At 36.9% G+C, this 17,035-nt stretch overlaps 2 protein-coding genes across 3 annotated transcripts; one reads left to right on the plus strand and one right to left on the minus strand.

Moving 5' to 3' along the window:
- The first annotated feature begins 1,007 nt into the window (after window positions 1-1,007).
- On the plus strand, window positions 1,008-4,674 carry LOC103440391 (E3 ubiquitin-protein ligase XBAT33-like). 2 transcript variants are annotated; one of them, XM_008379069.4, is made up of 10 exons: window positions 1,008-1,427; window positions 1,534-1,593; window positions 1,951-2,022; window positions 2,185-2,369; window positions 2,737-2,897; window positions 2,990-3,048; window positions 3,133-3,179; window positions 3,253-3,396; window positions 3,589-3,680; window positions 3,831-4,674. In XM_008379069.4, exons 1-10 carry the CDS (start codon window positions 1,251-1,253, stop codon window positions 4,370-4,372), a joined length of 1,539 nt encoding a protein of 512 aa, XP_008377291.1. In that variant the 5' UTR covers window positions 1,008-1,250; the 3' UTR covers window positions 4,373-4,674. The 2 variants fall into 2 exon arrangements, with proteins under 2 accessions (XP_008377291.1, XP_017189482.1); XM_017333993.3 differs by having other exon boundaries at window positions 1,020-1,427; window positions 1,955-2,022.
- Window positions 4,675-5,274: 600 nt separating this feature from the next.
- LOC103440400 (CEN-like protein 1) lies at window positions 5,275-6,374 on the minus strand. Its single transcript, NM_001293841.1, is given in 4 exon segments — window positions 5,275-5,600; window positions 5,741-5,781; window positions 5,887-5,948; window positions 6,074-6,374. Coding segments are annotated over 4 exon segments (522 nt in total). The 5' UTR covers window positions 6,275-6,374; the 3' UTR covers window positions 5,275-5,382.
- Between the last annotated feature and the right edge of the window lie 10,661 nt (window positions 6,375-17,035).

Consider the following 17,035-nt stretch of genomic DNA (forward strand, 5'->3'; position numbering starts at 1 on the left):
TGATGGGAAAAATCTTAAGTCTTGCACTCACACCTTTCTCACGTGAAAGCGATCCCCACTCCCTTGGTTATGAATGCCCTCGTCCCTCAACCGTCCGATCTCACCTGATCGATTTTTACTAACCGGCAGTCGTTGTAGTGAGTGTGTCCCACGTGTCCGTTTTCTGAAAAAATCATCTAGTTGGCATGATGTGCATTCACTTTCTCTTTTTGGTCGGGTTCTGCACGCATGATAATCGTGACCTGCGGACCACCTGATCACTTTTGCCACTCATTTTGTTTTTTTTTTTTTTATCAAACGATAAATTTTGTTAGATTAAACGTAAAATTAGTCACCGGTGAGTTTGAATCAATCTTCATTCTTCACAGCCAAGAATTTCCAAAAATTTAATTGAGAAATTTGTAGGGGACCATTTGCTTCCTTTTTTACACTCATTATTAATAAGTAAACGAGCCATATATTGTTTTTTTTTATTATTCTAATTTATAACTTTTACACGAAAACATTTGGTACGAAATAAACTTACAAAAATAAAGAAAAAAATAGTAAAAAACAAATGCTTGGCGTGCCCTCGTGCATCCTACCCCACATACAAATATTGTCGACATTGTAACCAATAGAAGAAATAACATCTACAAAAAAATAGTATATGCTTAAAAACTAACTTCTCTATAAACATGTTCCTTAAAATTTATTTGATACATTCTTTTTTTTTCTTTCTTTCAACTCGTAATTTACCTTAAAACTGAAAAAAAATGATTGACCAAATCATTTCACGACCTCCTCAATTTATGAGTGAATCCAAGTGAGTAAACATGTCATTGATGCTGACAATAATCGATAAGTGAGTAAACGTATCATTGATGCTGACAATAATCGATCTAAATCTCCACTCTATATAAAGAAATTATTGATCTACATCTCGTGAACAACAGTTGTCGATGATAAACGGATTAAAAAGAAAATTATTAGATAAAATCGCATTTCATATATTTTTGAGTAGGCCTAAGGCCCACCACACCTTCGTCATTCCTTCTCATCTCCATTGATTGTCTGTCAAAACCAGCACACTACTCCCAAGCAAAGTCAAACCCCCAACTCCAAAATCCTCCATTTTTCCGTCCCATTTGTCGTTCTTCCACGACGGTTGACCTAAATTATCCTTTTCTTTTTCAATTTATTTTCCAAATTCCACACGCTTTCGTATTTATAGGTAGAGAGAGATAGAGGCGGAGGTTGAGAGGAAAGAAATGGGCAATTCATTCGGGTGCTCTGCCTCCGGCGAACGGCTGGTTTCGGCGGCGAGAGACGGCGATGTAGTCGAGGCCAAGATGCTCTTGGATTGCAATCCTTGCCTTGCCAAATACTCCACCTTCGGCGGCCTCAACTCTCCTCTCCATTTCGCCGCCGCTAAAGGCCACAACGAGGTGCTTTTTCCGTCTTCTCTTCCTCTTTCCTTTCCTGGGTTGTTTTTTTTATTTTTATTGGTTATGCGATTTCTGATTTGGGTTTTCTTTTCTGGGTTTGATTCAGATTGTTTCTTTGCTGCTGGAGAATGGAGCTGATGCCAATTCCAGGAATTACTGCGGGCAGGTACGAAAGTTGGTGTTTTTTCTCATTTAATTTTTTATTGTTTGTCATACAGTAATTAAATTTGTGTTTTTGGATCCCCATTAGAGTAAATTTGGCATTTGGGTATTGATCTGGTTAGAAAGGTTAGTGATTGGTTTGCTTTTTCGCATAAATCGAACCATCTTATCGAAAAAATTGAAGCTCATGGGAGATTGAACTAATTTCATGCTTAAGTTTGTTAAGGCGACAGATTTCATTCTAACGAAAGTAGATAGATAGGGAAAACGCGGCTGGGATATTTTCCTTTACGTGCAACGGAATTGTCTTTCCGAGTTTGATACGAATGTTGATTTAGTTATTTGATTTCTGTGTTTAAAGACAGCATTGATGCAAGCGTGCCGATATGGACACTGGGAAGTTGTACAGACCCTCTTGCTCTTCAGATGCAATGTAAGTTTTGATTGTCTCTTTACTTTTTTGGTTGCTATTTAACTGGATTCTAATATTTGAGTAATTAATCTTTCATAGTGAAGCTAGATATATCAGTTATGCTTCGGGAAAAAAATTTGATTCGCGATCCAATATTTAATCATAGTATTTCCTTTGTACTAGGTTGCAAGAGCAGACTATCTTACTGGCAGGACTGCTCTTCATTTTGCTGCTGTAAATGGGCATGTAAGATGTATAAGACTAGTCGTGGCTGACTTTGTTCCAAGTGCTCCTTATGAATCTCTGACCACTCAGACAGATAGCGACAGAGGTGATAGTGCAAATGCCGTGAACAAAAATGAGCAAAGGTATGTGGTAGCTTCTGTTTTCTTTGTCAAGAAGATTTATTATGAATGTAAATTCTTTCATGATTGGAGCAATAATGGAAAAGAGTAATGATATGGGATTGCTTTCCATTTCTACGGATTCAAAGCAGCAAAGTCACTAAATTCTTTTTCTGCATGAAGTTTTCCGTGCACTATGTTAATAGATGCAAACTCTGTTTAGCCCATCCAAATTCTTGCTGGAGTTATATCGCCTAGATATTTATATTTGTTTAGCTTTCAAACAAACCGTTATCGGATAGGTTATGCTTACCGGGTGACTTTAGATTGTACAGAATCATTTGATCTACACATATATTTCTTGCTACTTATCCATTCTATTCCAGTGCAGTGCTCTATCCAAACTTGTAAATAAGGTAGCGGATTGTGGTATCACTGCTCTCCATATGGCTGCTTTGAATGGATATTTTGATTGCGTACAGCTCCTACTTGATCTTCAAGCAAATGTGTCTGCTGTGACATTTCATTACGGGACTTCTATGGATTTGATAGGTTTGCTTTTTGTTTAGTAACCAGTAAGTTAACCGAAGGAATATTGCTTTCCCATCCTGCTTCAAACTGAAGTGGAAGTTTATTCTTTGTAGGAGCTGGAAGTTCTCCACTGCATTATGCTGCTTGTGGGGGTAACTTAAAGTGCTGTCAGGCAAGAACTTTTTAGTTTTGACGGCGTGTGTAAATTAGTTTCTCTCTCTTGGGATTTAAACTGATGGTGTCCGTATTTTTTCAGATCCTCCTTGCAAGAGGTGCCAGCAAGACGACTTTAAACTGCACTGGGTATGGGTCTTTTGGTTTTCACAATAATGTTCAGTTACTATTGAAATGATTAATGTGAAGCATATTCTTTCAGGTGGCTTCCAGTTGATGTTGCCCGAATGTGGGGGCGCCACTGGCTTGAACCACTTCTAGCACCCAATTCTGACTCAACAATACCAGCGTTCCCCCTATCTAATTACCTATCCTTGCCTCTCATGAGCATATTGAACATAGCGAGGTAACTCTTCAACTAAGTACATCTATAGATGCTAACACATGTCAAATTTCTGGATATCTTGTGCTTGGTGTTGAGAGTTTCACCCAAAGGATGCCACAAACTCGTAGACAAATTCGAATCCTTAGTTAAGAAAGTTTTACCATGTGTATTAGTGCCACCACATAGACTCAAGTTCTTTGGAATTTACTGCAGGGAATGTGGATTTAAGTCCGTGACAACATCAACCGACGACACAGATACTTGTGCTGTCTGTCTGGAAAGACCATGTTCGGTAGCTGCAGAAGGTTTGTCCCGTAGTGGTTATTTTTCATGTCTTATGTTTTCCTGATACTTTACAAACTACCTTTTCCCATAGTATAGCTGAATGAGTGTCATAGAAATTCAGTTTTTTTATGTACAAGATATACTCATCCTTTGTTTACTTGTACCTTCAGGCTGTAAGCATGAGCTTTGTGTAAGATGCGCACTCTATCTTTGCTCAACGAGCAACATACCTTCGGAAACGGTGTGCCCACCTGGGTCCATTCCATGCCCGCTTTGTAGGCACGGAATCATCTCTTTTGTCAAATTGCCTGGCTCCCCAGCAAAGGAAAATAGATTACAGATGTCACTTGGCCTTTGTACCCCTTGTATACTTCACCCTCGTGACCCAGAGCGTCTTTCTCCAGCTTGTGCACCAGAGATCCGAAAGAACCGTGTGGCTTCAGTTTCTTCGGATATGCTCTGTCCAGTCACATGCAGTCCATTTCCTTCTGTCACCATTCCTTTGTGCACGTGCAATGATGGACCATGCCCCTCATTTGAATCCCGGGAGGCAGAAACTCAAGATGAATTGCCCAGACGGCCCCAAGCAACATCAACAGACCAGGACAAGATGGAAGGGCCGAGACTTGGAAAAACAACATGCTCAAACATGTTTTGGAGCAGAAGGAGCTGCAGTAGGGAGCATCAGTGCAATGCTGAAATAAATGCTTGACGAGTTTGATGACGATGGTGTGCCTTCTCATGTGCCTCAGTCAAAAGGAATTTTGATTTCACATCAGCATTGTCGAACGCTGTTTGTTTGATCCCTTCTGGCCGTGAAGTGTATGAAATTATGCAAACCCGTGCTTGCCTCCGGTTTTTGTTCGGCGAGCTACATGGTGGATTTGGGTGTTGGCAGCACAGTGTAATGTTCTCATGTGGTATTTACGGCGGCTGTAAAATTTGTATGTTTGGAATAACATTGATTGTAATTGAACGTGAACAAAGAAAAGAAGAAAAAAGATCATTTCGCTACATCTTTCCTTTTTATATAACTTGGTTTTGGACCGACTCATTAGGATGTTTTTCGAAACCTTGATTTCAAATTTAAACCTAAATAGATTGTGCACCTAAATCGTAAAACTCCTCCAAATTTTGAACCAATTCCATTCTTTGAGAGAGATTGTGCACCAAACAACAACAATGCAAGCGAAATTAGTGCTCTTGCTCTTTCGCATTATGGCCCTATGGTTCATGGATGCCATTGCCATGAGCTTTTTGTGTCCTAGTGCTCTTTAAGTTTTCAACTTGCTTTGAGCTTGTCTCGGATCTGGTCTTATGCATTTTTCATCTCTAAATCGTTTGTCACCGTAAATTCTTCAACTATTAGTAGTCAGGACCCCATTACATTAGAACTTAGAAACGATCAATTACCTATATGCATGCCACGTCCCAATAGCACGGTGACACGTAGCTATGATGCCTAGCTACATGAGCCGTATCACCAATCAACAATCAACAGATAACCACAAAGCGACATATGGGACCTACTACTGTCCCGGAAACCTGGTACAACCTAGTAAGTTGTTACCTATGTGCGTACAAAATAACAAACCCTAATACGTACGATCATATGCATGCCCTCTCTGCACGCTATAGGGAAGACCAGCACAGCAGGAGATACAAGTCTCCAATCTTCTTATGACATTTTTAATCTTATTTATATGCAGTAGTAATTACTCATCATCTTCTTCTAGCAGCAGTTTCTCGTTGTGCATTGAAATAGACGGCAGCCACAGGCAGCCCAAGACCGTTCTCCTGCGAGAATTTTCTGGTGTTGAAATTGTCCCTGGAAGCTGGAGCCCTCACTGTTTGTCTTCCTCTCTGCTTGAATAGCAAGAACACGTACCTGTGAATGCCTACGACCGGCTTTGGAGTTTCATACTCCACAGTTTCTTTTCCTGTTAATTATATAAAACCCAAAATATTATATTTAGCTAAGAACAAATCTTCATTTAGCCCTAAACCCTATATATATGTGTGTGTGTGTGTGTGTGTGTATCAATGTATTATTCATGTCGGCAATGACTTAGTTACTTACCAAATGAGACATCAGTGGTCCCAGGAATGTCTGTGACCATCCTGAAATATATAGTTTTGTGAAAGTTAAATAATTAAGGTACTATATATATATATATATCTAAAACTATAGTATGTGAGCTTGTATGACAAGTAAAATATACAAACCAGTGGAGATGTTCTTTCAGGTATGGATCGCTGGGGCCTGGATAATCTGGGTCTGTCATTATCTTCATCAGAAGTTATCATCCGAAAAAAAGAAAAGGTTAGTTATATCACACTAGTACTATCAATGTATCATATTATCTTGCCGCAGCAAATAAGCAATCACTAATTATTGGTGAAATTAACTTACTAAGGTATAAGCAATCCTCATATCGTCACCGCCGATGTCGACGCGAGGTTTTTCAGCAATGACAGAAGGCATGAGCTCATGTCCATTAGCAACTTGCTTGTTTGGATTGTAAACTACATTCAGCTTCACACTTGGGGTGAAGATGTCAACAACCTCTCCTATCACTCTTCCTACCGTCAATGGCTCCGTCGTCCTCGACATGTATACGAAAAGAAACGGAGTGAAAAGACTGCAGAAGATGTGTTATCTTAATTTCTGCTAGAAAGTTGAAGCAATGCATTGGAAGCGAGACTACGTTGGCTTTTATAGGCACAAGAACAGTCCAGCAGGAAGCATAAATTAACTAATATTGGTTAATATTCCTTAATTAATTACTGTTCCGGAGCAAGAAGTTTATAGATTAATTGATTAAAAGCATTTATTCAGGCATCTGATGTTCCGAGTTTGATTCCCGATGTGGTCTTAAAATTTCTGTTCGGGGAAAGGGCAAGTCATATAAGCTTTCAAATTCGAGCTATCCTTTGATAGATGTGGTAAGAAGCCATTAGAAGGATGAGTACTTTGTTGAGTATGAGCAAAGAGATCCCTCTGAAAGCATAAAGTTACATATATTGCTGTCTCTCCCTGTAGAATCTAATGTCATTGCCTTACTGGGTTAATGAAAACGAAGAATATAACCTTTTTCTACTTAAAAAACATTATCTTGGGAAAATGGGAATTCATCTTTTAGAGGTGCTTAATAATTCTCTGTATGCACATCATTTCTTTCTAACTTTAGAAATTAAGGAAATATATGTATTTTTCTCTTATCAACAAGCCTGGAAAAAGTGTTACAATTTAGAATCTCTGGCAACCAACGGTATGGGATGTTCAACGATGCAGCTGCACTCTCATCTCTCCCTTTCCAAATACTCTAGCTATGGCTACTGATTAAGAAATTATTTCCTCTCACAATACCACACATGTCACATCGTTCATTGGACATGTGGTGCATTCTGTGTTGTTGGACAATAACGTTATTGAAACTAAAACCTCTTATATGAGAGAACCTCTCGTGCAGATCGCACATTCATATGGTGTTATAACTTCACATATATATTATAGTATTGGTGCATGATATTATTATCCGTCATTGTTCTCAAGTTCAATTGATACGCATGTTACTACTTAAATGAATTTGTAATATCATTTGACAATGTGATTGTACCCTGAAAAATGCCAGTCCCTTCTTTCAGCATAACTTTATATAGTGTACATAACTTTATATAGTGTAATGCCAAAGGTCTCAAAAGACAAAAACCGAAGGAATTTGGACGATGGCAACCACTTGTCCGATGGTCTAGATGCATGAATGGGAATTAACCACTCCAAACTTGACACCTCTTTCGATTAGAAAGCCTCAAAACGCTTTCATTTTCACGCTTTTTATTCTTGCAATTGTCATGCTCACTCGCAACTTCTCCAATAATCAGCGCAAAGCAAATCTGAGTGTTTCAATCCCCACATTTGACATGTTTCACATCTTTTGGCGAACTTCAATTTTCTAGTGAATTATGTCCACGTGTCTTCTTCTTTGACGTTGATTCCATGTGTTGGAATAGTAGGATTAGCTTCTATAGAAAACGAAAAGATCAAATCTTCTACACCCGTTTTGTGTGTTACTTCTCTATAGCTCTTGCAAAATTTATGACAACCAACTTAAGGAGGATTAAGTTTATCAATACATGCCAATCAATGATAAAAGTTATAGAGAAGCCACATAGAAACCAAATGCAAAAGATATAAACCCTAAATTGAAAGAATAGAATCTCATTAGCCTTTAATCTCTACGAATAAAAAGTTAATTAAACACCACATTTTCCCTTTTTTTAACTGTTACAAATGGAATAAATGCTCAATTTGTCACTTGAATTAATAATTAGTTGCACCAATTCTTCTTGCTCCACTTCAAATTTATTTCGAAAATGAAGTACATGCAACGCAAGGGTAATGCTATGTCATTTAATTTACAAAATTTTGTTTAAAAATTTAGTCTCCATATCACTACCAGCAACGCAAATGCCCTCATTTCATGAATATATATGTCTTCGAGGGTACCGACGTTTTTAACGTTATTTTATCTTGAGTTGTGTTGGAGGATTGAATTTTCTATCGAAATGAAAAACAACAATGTCCCAAATACGATCAGAAGTCCTAGAAAAGTCCAATGTAAACAAGTTGACCCGAAATTGGTCCGTCGACAATTGAATATTGGCGAGGTTCACAGGAGGTTGAGGGGCTTGACATACTGTTCATGATCTTCGGCCCAGGCTAGCTCTTGGGTTGGGTTGGTTGGTTGGCCTACATAACTCTAACAAACACTTGTTGAAGGGCATAAGACCGCAAGTGAGGGCTCGTGGAGTTTTATTTTGGTTCTTGATATTTCGGACATTGAATTACATGGACACATATTTCTTTGTCTCGTTTCTTACATGTTCATAAACACATAAAAAGTCAGGAATTAAAATGATTTTATTATCAGTAAACCCATAAGAATAATGGAATCGAAAAATTCAATTATTCGTTTCTATTATAACTAACAGAAAGAAAATAAATTGGTCTAAATTACGAGAGAAAAAAAATGAATTAAGCTTAGATAGTAAAACTTAAACACATTATATATTCTAGTTAGACTCTCTCTAAAAGCTTCCAAAGGAAAAGCCAACTATAGCCGCCGCCCCTAGCCTTTGGCTTTAGGATCAATGGCAACCCCATTTTCCCTCCCCATCGCACGCTTCTTTCTTACCTCTCCCTTGCTTCCTCTCATCTTTTCCAACCCAAAAATTTAGATCTCTAAGTGTTGGTCTCTATTTTGACACAAGACTCAACCCTCATAGCCACTACTAATACGGCTTGCCAGAAAAATTGGGTGAAGTGTGGAGCGATTCACTTCGGAACATTACACCCCCTCCTTTGCCCTCCCTTTCCCTCCTCCTATTACGTTTTGTGATCTTCCTCGCATGTGTGGTTGTGAAGGTTTTGGTTCTTTGTAGTTTGTGGATTGATTATGCGCAACACTCTCATATCTAATTTTTTTGGTTCGGGTGCTCTTTTCAATTTGGGGCGATGTCTTCCTTCGCGGAGGAAGTGGCGGCGGTGACTGATGTTTGGCAGCTAGAGTTTAAAGTTTTTGTTGTTGCTTTTTTATTATTGCCTACGGGCCTCAGGTTGTGTGGGTCTCCTTTTATGTCTTGGGTTGTAGCTCTCCTTTGTTTGGGTATGTCTTATATTTTATGTCTTTCTTTGTTTATGTATGGTTTTGTAATTTGTTTGGACTTGAGTTCATTGATCACAAATTATCATTTCCAAAAATAAAATATTTCAAAAAAAGAATTATTATTAGAATTTCAAAAATTTTATTTTGCATTCTAAATTTTTTATAATTAAAAAGAAAAATAAACTTATGAGCGTAAAATGAAATTTTAGAATGTTAATAACAGTTCAATTCGAAAAAAGAAAATAAAAAGAAAGGATTAATCTCATGAACCGTAGCCAGCCAAACCCAAATAGAAATAGTGTAATATTCTCTCATCAATAATACAAAATTAAACATCCACCTACAATCTAATAACACGTCAACGAAAACACACAGTGAGAAATCAAAACATATTATCAATCCATCGTCCAGAACCAGAACCACTCTAGCAGGGAATCAATAAAGGACCTCCTAATCCGTCTCTCCTTCCTTTCTTTCATATTTGAACCGTTACAATTTATTTACGTTAATATCTTATATTAATTTTTTTATAAAAACAGTAAAACAAAAAATAATATGTAAGAAAGAAAGGAGAATGAATGAGAATTCTATCAATAAAATCCGCTGTTGTCTCACAGTCACAGATACGTAAGAACTCACCTCAACAGTTAGGGGAAAAAGGCTTTTGGCAGAAGCACTGCCAGTCGCTCTGCTTTTAACCTTAAAGTGATGCCAAATTGCATAGCCATATTGATTTTTCTCATCTGCTTTTCTCACGCAAAGTCACTTCAGAAATCTTTCTCAATCTTCCATTTTTGGAATTCCTTCACGCACACCAAAAAGAAAGTTTTTCATTTTTCCATCAATCCCAACCCTTAAAATTTTCCCAAAAACTACTTGTTTCCTCTTCTAATCAGCGCACTAATCAGCTCTCTCAAAACGTGCACGTTTCAGCTCTTGTTATTACTGTTCTTGTTCGATGGACTGGTGCGGTGCAGTGCACAGTGCACAGTGCAGACTAGACATGTGGCCATCCCGAAACTTTCCGTCACTGCTTGCTGCCATTAATGGCTTGCGTACTTTCTTAAGAAACCTCGCCTTGCTAGGGTTTCAATTTTCATGCAATATATAGGTGATGTAATCTGCCTCTCATCTTCTGCGTTCGGCAGTGGCTGGTCATTAACCACACTACTTAGGCAATCTCCAACCGAGGGCTGGCCAGATGGCTCGTTTGAACCCTCTGGCCCTCCAAGATTCCCCAAGATATTAATATTTTAATGAACAGTACAGGGCCATATTTGCCACCGTCTCCAACCGAGGGCCAGAGGGCCAAAGGGCTCGTTTTAGCCCTGTCACAAAAAACCGTTTCCAACCGAGGGTCAAAGGACCATAGGGCCAAACATAATTTATTATTTAAAAACTACAATTTAATGTTGTATAAATGGCCTAGGAAGTTATACGAAAAAAATAGAATTGAAAAAAAATATGAAACAAATTTTGTAAAATAGAAGTTATAGGAAAAAAAATATGAAAAAAAATTTGATTCATATGAAAAGGAAAAAAAAAGGGAAAAAAAAAATTTTAAATTCATTAAAAAAAAAAAGAAGTTTAAATTCATTAAAAAAAAAAAAAAAAAAGAGAGGCCTAATAATCCAACGGCTACTAGCCGTTACATTCAAAAACATTTCAAACTATTAGTGTCGGTTATAACCGACACTAATAGTAGAACTATTTAAAAAAAAAAAAAGCTCTTTAATGCTGTCGGTTTTAACCGACAGCAATAGGAAACATTAAAAAAAAAAATAGCCAGCCCCGGGGCTGGCTGGCTGGCCGAAAGCAGCCAGCCCTCCAGCCCTCCAGCCCTCTCCGATCCCGTGGGGCCCTCCCAGATTCCAGAGCCCTCTGGCCTAGCCCTCGGTTGGAGACGGTTTTAGGGCTATTTTCGGCCCTCTGGCCCTCTGGACCCTTCGGTTGGAGATAGCCTTAACAAAAAGTATAAAGACTAGTGATTATTTCACACAATTAGGTTATCTGATGCATTCATGCTTATTTTTGTTGCTTAATTTTCACTTGATTTAACTCTGCTTGTGTAAGTTTATTTTACGCTATTGATTTTAAACTCGAGTAAAAGAGGAGAGGGAGTGCATTAGGTAGTCGACAACCGGCACTTTATTTTTCATATTGAATCTTTATGATATTAATCTTAAACGAAATTGCGCTGAAGTTGGGTCGTCATCCGAAAATGACACTTTGTGTGACCGGGGCACAGTAATAAATGAGCAAGGTTCATTGATTTCGAGTAGTGCTCGAATGCAGTGTTAAAGGAGTAAGGGTGTTGTAGAAACTTTTTTTTTTTAATAACTCTACTTAAATTTATTTGGAAGCATATGCTAATATCAACTTTTCCTAAGGAAAGCAAAAAAAGTACATTGATTTTATTGGACGAGTGAGATCAAAGAAGTTAGGACATGAGGATAGGATTTGAGAGAGTAAAATGAGTTTAGGAATATGGAATATAAGAACCATAACGGAAAAATCTATAGAAGTAGTAAAATTTTCACTTGATTTAGTCAATTTAAGAAAAAACACACATACAATTGTCAAATGTTAAAAGGTGTCATGTGTGTAGAAATCACTTACAAAGTTTAAATTATGAAATACAATTGTTTGTGTATCCAAAATATGGTATTGTAAAAATTTATTAATTTAATATAACACGTGAAATAATAATATCACACATAAATGTTATCTAGGCACCAAAAAGTTTCTGCATCAAACTACAAAAAAAGAAAATTCTATGGACAAATAATGAGTGGGAAAATTTGCTTTGAAATTTTTGGTCCAAAAGAAAAAGGGAATCAAATGTTTGATACTTTTGGTGGCAGAAGATTCTGCACAAGTGATATAAGCAAAGAACATGATCTCTGAATTTTTTGCCTGAAATCTGTTGTCTGTTGGGGCACGGGCACTGGCACTGGCACCACCAACTGTGCCATACACTGCAATTATTTTCATCAAGAACTAAATGCTTCAATAAGACAAGACAGATGTAAAAGCATTCTGCCAGCCTCCTTCAGCAGACAAAAAACAAACGGAGGTGGATTGTCTACCCCTCAATTTTCATATTATTTTCATTCTTTTCTGTTTTGTGTGATAACGATTAAGACACGTTAACATTTTATATTCTTATTACTTTTTGTTTTATTATTTTTATAAAAATATATATAAAATTTTAACGTGGCTTAACCATGATCACATAAACAGAAAATGATAGAAAGAGTATGGAAATGGAAGGGTAGACAATCCACCTCCAAAACAAACTGATCCCCTCCTCCGACCTTCCTTTTCCTTTTCATTTGGTTACTGGATTATTCCGATTTTTTGATTTTTTTTTTTCAGTTTTCCACACCCCTATACTATGTAGTTTTCAGTGAGTGCCGTAGCACAATTGAATGTTGGCTTGATCTACCGGGCTCAGTATTGAAGACTGGTTATTGTTGAGTATGATCGAACGACTTGAAAAACGTCGATGCTCAATGTATGTATGGATCAAAGAAAAATTGTGTGAAAGGTTAGAAGATGTAGACTTCGTTCGAATTGAGTCACTCTAGTCCTAATTTTCAACTATGAACGATATACTTGAGAATATTTGTGGTTTGTTTTAGAAAGGCAACTGGTGTATGTGTGGCTCCTTCTGGATTTATACTAAATTGTTATGATTTATAAAGTTGATTTTATGAATACTATTTATAAACTGTGATCGACGGACTTGTTTTATGATTATCACATACGTCACATTATTATCATTCACACCCTTATATATCTTTTGGCAACCTACCAATGTTAGATTTATTGTACAGTTGTATATTTGTGACAGAGACCCCGTTGCCTTGAAAATATTATGAATTTAAGTTTAGTATTTCTTGCATGTGTTTCTCTGTACCCAGTACAATCGAACATTACGCATTGATCTTGAATATATATCGAAATCGGAGCGTGACAAATTGAGCCACAAGGTGAGATTATGGATAAAATGGGTGAGGTGCAGGGTGTGGCATCAAAAAAAGAAAATTCGGGTTCTTGGTTTGCTTCCTGTGAAGGGACAGATCAGCCTCAGGCCAGTCCCCCTCCCCTCCCCCTACAAACTTTCATGTCTAATCAAATATCACTATCCCAACCCAAAGTGCAAATTAACACCCACATAATACAATGACCAAAATAACCATCCTCCATGTCAATGTCACGCCTGCCTCAGTGACTATCCACTCCAGGTCCTTTCGGTCAGTTCATTCCATAGGTTCCACACCTACCCGTAGCGTCTAGGAGCAAATTTTGGGGGTAGGGTTGCCCTTCACTTCATGTCAACTGTACTCACACAAAATTTCAACCCCTTTTCTTTTTAGGGTGAGGATCCCATCCGGATCCAAATGGTAGGGATTCTTTGGTTCCTCACATCTTAGCCGTTTATTGTATATCGTACAGTCAGTTTTCATCGGATACTATTTATGTTTAATTTTAAATAATAAAATTTAAACTATTTATGATCGTACGATATATTATGAACGGTTAGGATGTGAGGATCCTTAGGATCCCTATCATTTGGATCCGGATGGGATCCTCATCCTTTATATTTTGGCCTCATATAATTTAATTTGGTGTTATTCGATCTAACTCATAATGTACATGCTATTGATTCACCAACGTCAATAATTAAACTCATAACATACAGACATGAAATTCGTCTCTAATCACTGAGTTACTAGTTGAGAGTGACGATAGATAAATGTTCAACCTGTACCACTTGGTGATTCCAATGCAATTTACCACTGTTTCTCTAACATAGTAAATTTAGCCATTTCTTGTTCCACATAGTAAAGAGACTCTGGACTTACCAATGTTGGAAATTTAAGAAATTATTGCTCTTTTCTGGATTCAAAAAATACTTGATACTTTTAGAAAATTACATTTACTACTGGTACCTAAGTTTGGCATACAAGTATTTTTTTTCGTGTTTGTGTTGTTTGTGTTTTATATTTTTGTGTCAAATTAACGAATCATTTAAGAAATTGACATGTTTATTGATACGAACCAATTTTTGAACAAACAAAAAATAATAATAATAAAAATTAAATTCAAATTTATCTGTAGCTGTAGGAAAAGTAGAAGTTGGGTCACATTTTATCCACTGTAAACTTGGAACTTTCTCCTTCACCTTTTGGCGTTGAGCGGCAAGGAAACCTCCTCGTCTACGAGCAAGGACAGTCACACAACTCGCGTTTCCAACCTCACTCCTCTTACTTCTTTTATTTTTATTTCTCACCCAAATCGTGTGGACCCCACATTACTCAAAGGTACCAATATTTATAAATTTTGCCCCATCAACAATAAATACATGGTAAGATCGTACAAGTATTTATGAATTTTGCCCCATCAACAGTAAATACATGGTAAAATGGTACAAATATTTATGAATTTTGCCCCCACCAACAATAAATAAAAAGAAAACTAATGAAAAGAGTTTGAAAACTTTGAGTTTTAATGATAAGGACAAAATAAAGGGTAAAATGAATAGTACCATGATTGACTTTTTAGTATAAAAATGTGGTTTTTCATTAAAGTGAACAGTACCGGGTGCTTGTCGTTAAAGTTCCCATAAATAAATGGTAAAATTTATCAATTGTCTTCTCAACTTGTGATGTTGTTTCTATTTGTCCCTCGACTTTTAATTTGAGCTCCCTTGTCTTATGAACGTGTTGATTTGCCCATAATTGTCAAATTTATCGTATTTATTAGACTTGATAGTTTCTTACATGACTCGTTACAAATGAAATGACGTGAAAATAACAGGTTTCGCGTTAACATGTTACGAGTCGAATTATTATCGGGTGACCTGTTAAGAATCTGTTAACAATTTGGACATGACACGTAAATGACCAATTTGTCAAGTCTAGACATTAGGCCTAACAATTTCTTACAAGACCGATAATCTGACATGAAACGACATGGCTCGTTAATAGGTCGGGTCGTTATTGGGTCACCTGTTAAGAATACGTTAAGATAACAAGTTTGACGCAAAATGATACGTTAAGATAACGAGTATGACACGAACACGACAAACTCGATTTATTTGCCAAGTCAAGCATTGTTATTTTTTTCCAACTCTATTTAACCAGAATAAAGCCATTAATGAACAGAATGCCATAGATGAACGTAAGGAAAATTTGATATGTTTTAAAAGATTAGAATGTCCAATATCAAAATATAAATTCTTAGAGCCCCAAAAACCCAATATATATATATATATATAAATTCTTAGAGGATAACCAAAATAAAGTACTAAGGGTGCGTTTGTTTGATGTTATTAAGGGCGACTCGCTTAACTGGGACTACAGTCCCATGTTTGGTGCAGATTAGGATTAAAGTAAATGAGACTAGCTGGGACTCGCTTAAACTACGGCCCTCGCTAACGTATCACTACAAATCCCGTGCTCCACCATGGGATTGCTAAGACCCCCTATAATCCTATCTTCTGCATCATCAGCTATTGCGCGCCCCATCGCCCAAATCAACCTCGTCGCCAACTCCAACACCTCGCCAACGCCTCGTGCTGGAAATTTTCTTGCCCGTTGATTTCCAATATGTTGAGAAAAAACCCAGAAACCCTAGATCCCCAAATTGAAATCTGAAATATGAACAAACAGAAATCGCAGCCCAACATGTCAAGAAGATGTTCAGCTTGAAGAGATTGGGGCGTTTGGAATTGAATTGATCACTTCAAAATGATGTTTAGCTGTGCTTTATCAACAACTATTCCTATTCTGAATCTTGTCTCAAAATTGACCATAGTTATCCTGCATAACATCTACAAACAAATTACTAACACATCTTGAAGAGATTGGGGCTTTTGCAACTGAATCACACTACATGATTGGATTCCATTGAAGAGATTGGAGACGGTGGTTGGGATTTTTGGAAGCAGAGAAAATAAAAGGTTAATATCAGTGAAGAAGAAGAGCAGAGAATAGCTTTTGTGAATGCAATGAGATAAAAAAATTATAAAACTGAAATAAAAAATTATAGAAGTGAATCAAAAATAGCAAAATATTTAATCTGTCACTTTAGTCCGACACTGCACCAAACGTTTCATTAAGCTAGTCCAGCTTAGTCTAGTCTAAACCAGTCCAGCTTAGTCCTTGCAGCTAGTCCAGTTCGAAACAGTCCGATGCAACAAACGCACCCTAAGTTCATTAGGCATCACTAACTCTATTAACAAATTTAAGATACTTCAAGATTTTAAGACAATAGGCTAGTAGCTTAGTTAATTAAAAACAATCTTGTTTGCACTCAAATTACTTAATTCGAATTATCTTTCATACAATATCGTTTATATCTCAAAAAAGAAAAACGAGAATTGAATCGGACAAAGTAGAGTAGCATAAAAAGAAAGATCTAGTTAAACACCATAAACCCATTTTAAGTTAGAAAATTTAGTCCATACAGATCGCATTCGATTCTTGAATTTGAGGACTTATTAAACTGTAACTTGACTTAAAAGTAGATTAATTAACCTAATAATACCACTAGAAAATAAGGAAACTAATGAAAAAGGTTTTGAAAACTTTGAGTTTTAACAATAAGAACAAAATAAAGGGTAAAATGAATAGTATCGGGATTGACCTTTTAGTGTAAAAATATGATTTTTCGTTAAAATGAACATTACCTAGAGT

This window comes from Malus domestica, chromosome 01, assembly GCF_042453785.1.
Source record: "Malus domestica chromosome 01, GDT2T_hap1".
Taxonomy (NCBI): Eukaryota; Viridiplantae; Streptophyta; class Magnoliopsida; order Rosales; family Rosaceae; genus Malus; species Malus domestica.

Bases quoted from the DNA above. Each gene is read 5' to 3' on its own strand.
- LOC103440391 (XM_008379069.4), top strand. From the start codon at position 1,251: ATGGGCAATTCATTCGGGTGCTCTGCCTCCGGCGAACGGCTGGTTTCG. The intron at 3,049-3,132 runs GCAAGAACTTTT...GTATTTTTTCAG, and splicing joins GTAACTTAAAGTGCTGTCAG to ATCCTCCTTGCAAGAGGTGC. The intron at 3,397-3,588 runs GTAACTCTTCAA...AATTTACTGCAG, and splicing joins AGCATATTGAACATAGCGAG to GGAATGTGGATTTAAGTCCG.